The sequence below is a fragment of the Muntiacus reevesi genome, chromosome X (assembly GCF_963930625.1).
Source record: "Muntiacus reevesi chromosome X, mMunRee1.1, whole genome shotgun sequence".
NCBI lineage: Eukaryota > Metazoa > Chordata > Mammalia > Artiodactyla > Cervidae > Muntiacus > Muntiacus reevesi.
In genome coordinates, this window is record NC_089271.1 from 64,371,362 (window position 1) to 64,376,942 (window position 5,581).

Genomic DNA, 5,581 nt, shown 5'->3' on the forward strand with positions numbered 1-5,581 from the left:
TTTGCCGCTAAACTCTCCCACTCTCGGAATCGTTAAGCACTTGGAGGAGGTGGGACGAGAGGCTTGACAGAGGTATACTCGCAGCGTCACATTCACCCGCCAACTCGCCAACTGCCCGGACGGCCCTTGGACTTGGCAGCAAGCCAGAGGAGGCCCTCGACCCCATTGGTTACACCTCGAGGGGACGGCCAAACAAGGCGCGTGCTGGTTGGCAGGAACCGGACCAATGAGGAGGCGGCAGGGCTGGCGCGCTGAAAACCTCGCGTCATTTGCGGCCATCTCCAGCATGCTTGACGGCGAGCTCCAGACGCCGCCCGCCACACCTGCCCTGACCGCCGCCACCGCGACCCGGTTGATAAATGGTCGCCGCCCCTGATCCGGCGGCCACCCCGATCGCGACATGAGCTCCCCAGATGATGAGGTGTCTGTTTCGGGAGCGGGTTTCGGCTCAGAGTGCGGGGAGCAGACCAGCGGCCTTGAGGCCGGCTCCATAGCCCCGCGGGGACCCGGCCCCGGCCCTGAGCCAGGGGCACCACGAAGCGGCGAAGGTGAGGGCGGGAATGGCTTCCCAGACCCTGAGGGCTTCGAGTCAGAGCGGGAGGTGCTGGAAGCCGGAGAGCCGGTGCTGCAGGGCCGCGAACGCCGGCCTGGCTCCCTGGCCGACGACCAGGGGGACGCCCTGCAGCTGGCTGACGAGTCAGTGGCGGCCATCCTGCAGCAGCTGGCCGACCTGAACGACGTGCTGGGCACCCGCAGATACCTGTCCCAGGAGAGCTACGCGGTCGGCGAAGTGTCTGCCTTGCGGGACCTCGAGGCGCGACCCCGCAGTCGAGGCGGTGCCGCCCAGAGGTGTGGGGAGGCCGCACAGGCTGAGGCTGGCCCTCTCCGGGTCGGCGGGCCCAAGGCAGGCCGGGCCTGGGGGAACCCTAAGAAAGGCACTAAGAGTAGGTTGAACGTGGCTGTGAATTGCCAGTGGCCTCCGTCAGAAAGCACAGCCGGGCTGCTGTCCGACCCCGAGTCCTCCGATGAATTCAGTAAGATAGAGCGGATGAGGGTGAGCATTTATCCCAAAGACGGAGGCCAGGCCAAGCTCAACAGCCCCGAAGATCCTGGGAACACACCCAGACGCTTGCATGTCCAAGGCAGGGAGAATCTCCTTAATGTGCCAGACTCTTGCCTATCCTCGATTCCGCGAGGATTAATTTCGGTTGTGGAAAGGCAGGGCAGGCAGGGCGATGCAGGGCAGGAGGACACCTCTCCCCCTAGAAAAATGCAGAGCGTGCTCTGGGGGAAGGGGGGCAGCCTGTCCAGCTACCCGGGAGTGGCAGTAGCATCAGCTCCTGCAGCTGCCACTACAGGCAGCCTGCCGCGGCCCACTCCTAGGAGGAAGGGGGTCCAGGAGAAGAAGTCCCTTGGGGGCGTCTCCAAACCTGCCGTGGGGAGAATCTTCCCTTCCTGGGGGCAAAGAATCTCGGCCACTCCCCTGCAACCGGCCACCTTCTCCCCAATTTCTGGCATCCCGCTGCTCGGGAGGTCCAAGAAGGAGGCCTTGGTCCCTTGGGGAGCTGAAGAGTCCAAGCACACCTGTGCTGGGAAGAAACCCGTGGCTAGGCGGGCCCGGGAGTCGGTGGCATCAATGGCGGTGTTGGGAGAAGACAACGATCCAAATAGAGACCCATTCCCAAAGGGCCAAGTGAGTAGGCCAGGCCCCTCCTCTCTCCTCACTCTTCCCCCTCCCACCCTCCCCACAACACAGGTCTTCACCCCTTGCTCCTTCTCTCCATCCCTCAGGGGTTGTCATTGGGTGACCCTCAGTCACTGGGTCATCAGGATGCCAGATTGGGGTCCTTTTACTAGGGACAAACGTTAAGGTAGCACTTTGGGTGTGCTGGGCTCAGTTTTCCACCCTTGGCCTGTTTCCAACCTCCTCCACGAGGCTGGGGCTGGAGTGGACGGGAGAGCTGGTAGCTGAATTGATTTGGGGGGACCCCTTAATAGCTTCACAGAGCTTCAGTGTTTAGTCGCATCACTTTCCTGAATCCTACTTGCTACGTCTTCCCCAAACCTTCCTTGCAGGGACCCCAGGTTTCTCAGTGACACAATGCTGTCCCCAGCTCAGCTCTACCTGCTGACCTGGGGCTGACGGACAGAGAATGTGCTAAAGAGATCAGCCTTTCAATTCTCTTTCCAATTCCCTGCCTCAGCTCCGTCTTGAATCACATGAGCTCTCCCACACACAGGCATAGACATATAAATGCACTGGTACACACACGCGTGCACGTGCACACACACACTTCAGATCCGTGAGAAATCTGTCTTTCTAGCTGACCACTGACAGGCCATGGTCATCTTGTCCATGGGTGCATCATGGAGAACCCAGTAGCACCAATCTCATCATCAGAGGCACACAGTATTCAGGAAACTCAGAGCCCGTGGCCATGAACAAGGGAGAAGTCATGCCCAGAGGGCCTGGCCCCTCAGGTGAGTGTCCTGGGTTTTGATATGGGGGGAGGTGGCCAGGGGTGAGGGCAGAAACCTCTGTCTCTGACTCTCTCTCTCTCTCTCTTCTGGGGGCTCAGCCTTGCTCTCAGGACGCTTCACCCATGGGAAAAAGGGTGTCAACTCTGGGCGTAGGCTGTAGGCTATTAGCCTTTTCTGTGAAGTGCTGTTCGCCCACATTGCTCTCCCAGGTGCTGGCTGTGGCTGCCACTCTGGGAGGTTCAAACCCAGAACAACAGCCTTTGGCAACCATTGAGGTGAAATGGCTGTCCCTGAGGTGTAGGAGGGGCAGGTCCAGAGAGAAGGTTTGTGCTGCCTGCCGGGCGGAGCAGGGGACGCTTGCTGCTAGCAGAGGGTGATACTGCCTCACCTCACGTTAGACCTGGCTTGGCACTTTGCACCTCACTGGGAACCTGGGAAGCTGGATTGTGTGTCCTTTCCCTCTCAGGTGACCGGGAACCAACTGACCATCCCCCAAGACGGAAAAGGCAGCAGCAGCCACCCGGAAGGCAGGGCTGTCCTCGGGTAATGCTTCTTCTGGCTCCTGGAAATGCACACCCAAACCCCATGGTGGGATCTGAGTCCAAGTGCAACTGATATTTGTGGGCCCCCCACCCCCATCCCATCCCCATCCTACACCCCAGGGAGGGAGCCCACCTCCTTTCCCCTGAGGAAAGTCTTTCCCTTGCCAGTCTAGACACCTGGTTTGGGATGGAGGGCCCGGGGGAGAGGAGAGGAGGAGGAGAGGGGAGGCGGGTGTATACTAACCATTTCTCTTCCTCCTGTGTCTGCTGGCCTAGTGTCTGGTGCTACAGAGAGAAATAGACGACCTTAAGGATCAACTTGGTATGAGGAACCAGGGACAGAGAGCAGCGGATTCTTAGTGCAGAATCGGGGTGGTCCCTTGGGGTGGGGTGGGCTGCAGGTGCCGAGGGCCTCGTAGGGATCAGCGTTCCTGTGGGGAGGAGAACCTATCAAGCCTGTCGCTGGAGCGTGCGGTGCATATTCAGCTGCGGATGTGGACAAGTAGCAAAGTACTGCGTGGACTGTGTGCACACTCTGCCAGCCAGGAAGTCCTAGAGACCTCCTTCTGATAGGACTTTAGAGATGCCTTGTTGATCTGGTGTGGCCTCTAAGAGTCTTGCTGGATTGTTTACGAGACAGTTTTTGAATGGTTTGTGCGTGGCCCCAAGCTTGAGAGCTGCTGGCACATTTTGTTTCCTTTTAGGAAATGGCTCCACATTAAATTCCGTTGGCGGGGAGTGATCAGGCCCAGAGCTCTTTGCATTGGGGCTGGGGGTATGTGCGTTTCAGGTTGCAGGGCTAGGTGGTTCCCCACCGGGACAGGGGCACAGGCTTCTATGTCCGTCTGTCTGGAGCACCTGTTTATGCCTCTCCCTGTTGCAGCCTCCATGCGGTACCTGGCTGACAAGTTCCAGATCGTTTGAAGTGAGTGTTACACACTGCATACCCCTTCCCACAATGCTGGCTGTTGAGCAGGGCTGTGGGCTGCCCCGGCTTGAGGCTCTTCCCTGACTCTGCTGTCTTACAGGTTGAGTCCAGTATCTTCCTGCAAGAGGAGCAGCTGTTACCTCCGGGGCTGGCGAGCTGTGGCCAAGCTTGCTGCCTCTCGTTCTGCCTCCACCAGGGCATCCTCTGCCCCTTGTTTTGTCCCCTCTCAGCCCAGTGTCACAGCAGTTTTTTATTAAAGGACTTCTCATGTTCTTTGTACTGCCCTTTCTCCGGGGGGTAGGGGTTGGGGGAGTGGTGGGGCAAGGCCTGGTGAGGAGCAACTCCGTATCATAGCCTGTTGCAGAGCAGTACCTCTGGCATCCTGTGGTGGGGTCTCTCGGTCAGCCTCTTCTACCATCCAGGCCATCAGGGCAACGGAGTGCCCCCAGTCTGGGTTTACTGAGGGCCTTGACTGGCCACATTGGCACATCCTCCCATCCCCCTAAAGGCCCTCTTCTAGTTCGCTAAACACCCTCCTGTGGAATTTGCCGGTTCCCATCCATTGCTGACATTCTGCCTCCCCGTTGGAAGGAACACATGACCCCCTTACAGAGCTCCAACCCATCCTCCTGCCTCACTGGACTCATGGTCCTACTTACCCTGACCACTCTCTTTTCCTGTTGGAGCACCCTCGATCCCTTCCCTGACTTGCCATTGGTGACTTTGCCTGCACGTGTAGTTCAGCAGGTGGAAACAGGCAGAGGTGCCCTCATCTCTCCCTTCCCAGGCTCTGCCCTCTCATTGGAGTCCCTACTGCGCGTACCATCCCCACCCCTGCCCCAGTCCCACCTTGCACGCTGGAACCTGCACACAGTCCTCCTCTCCTCTTTAGCCCTCACCCCTGAGACGCAAGCACCAATAGTTTCACTTCTCCTTCTTTGGATTCAATAAGGGGCTTGGGCATGAAGCCTGGATCCAGTGACCTGGGGAGCAGGAGAGAAGGTACAGGCAACACAGGAGACAGGCTAGGCTCTGGACTAGAGGTCAGGAGATGCATCTGTTTGGTGCCAACCTGGGTCAGACTGCACCCTGGCGGCTAGAGATGGATGGTGGAGTCCTCAGTGTTTTCACATCCTCCCTGCCCTAGCCAGCTGACCACCCTCACCGCCAGCATGAGCCTCTCTATACCCTTGAGTGGAAATGGGCCCAATCACGCTCTATGGCAAGTGTGGTTAGAAAGTCTCTGTTCTTGCAGGGTCCCTATCAAATACCGTTTGACCAGACCCATGACACAGATCTTCCAACAAATGATATTTCCCAGAGTATCCCAGCTCAGTATCCTGGACTACATCTTTAGGGCACATGACAATGAGCCTGAACTCTGTGTTCAATTCCCCCCTCGCTGGAATTTGGGGAGCACTTTGTTTCCCTCAGCCAGCACTCCAGGACTGGGCCAGACTGAGACTCAGAGAGACAGATCTGTGTTTAAGTGAACTGAGGGTAGGGTCGGCCTGACACCATTCCTGAAAGACCAGGGTTTTATTACACAAAAGTGGGTATGATGGTAGGTAGCACACTCAGAGTTGGTGCCTGGACATCTCTCTGTGTGAATAAAAGTCAGCTAGGATAA

The 5,581-nt window shown here is 58.0% G+C and overlaps 1 protein-coding gene across 1 annotated transcript; it reads left to right on the forward strand.

Moving 5' to 3' along the window:
• Positions 1-400: 400 nt before the first annotated feature.
• Positions 401-3,947, forward strand: LOC136153926 (uncharacterized protein CXorf49 homolog). Its single transcript, XM_065916066.1, has 5 exons — positions 401-1,693; positions 2,325-2,481; positions 2,948-3,024; positions 3,300-3,345; positions 3,907-3,947. Exons 1-5 carry the CDS (start codon positions 401-403, stop codon positions 3,945-3,947), a joined length of 1,614 nt encoding a protein of 537 aa, XP_065772138.1.
• The last annotated feature ends 1,634 nt before the right edge of the window (positions 3,948-5,581 follow it).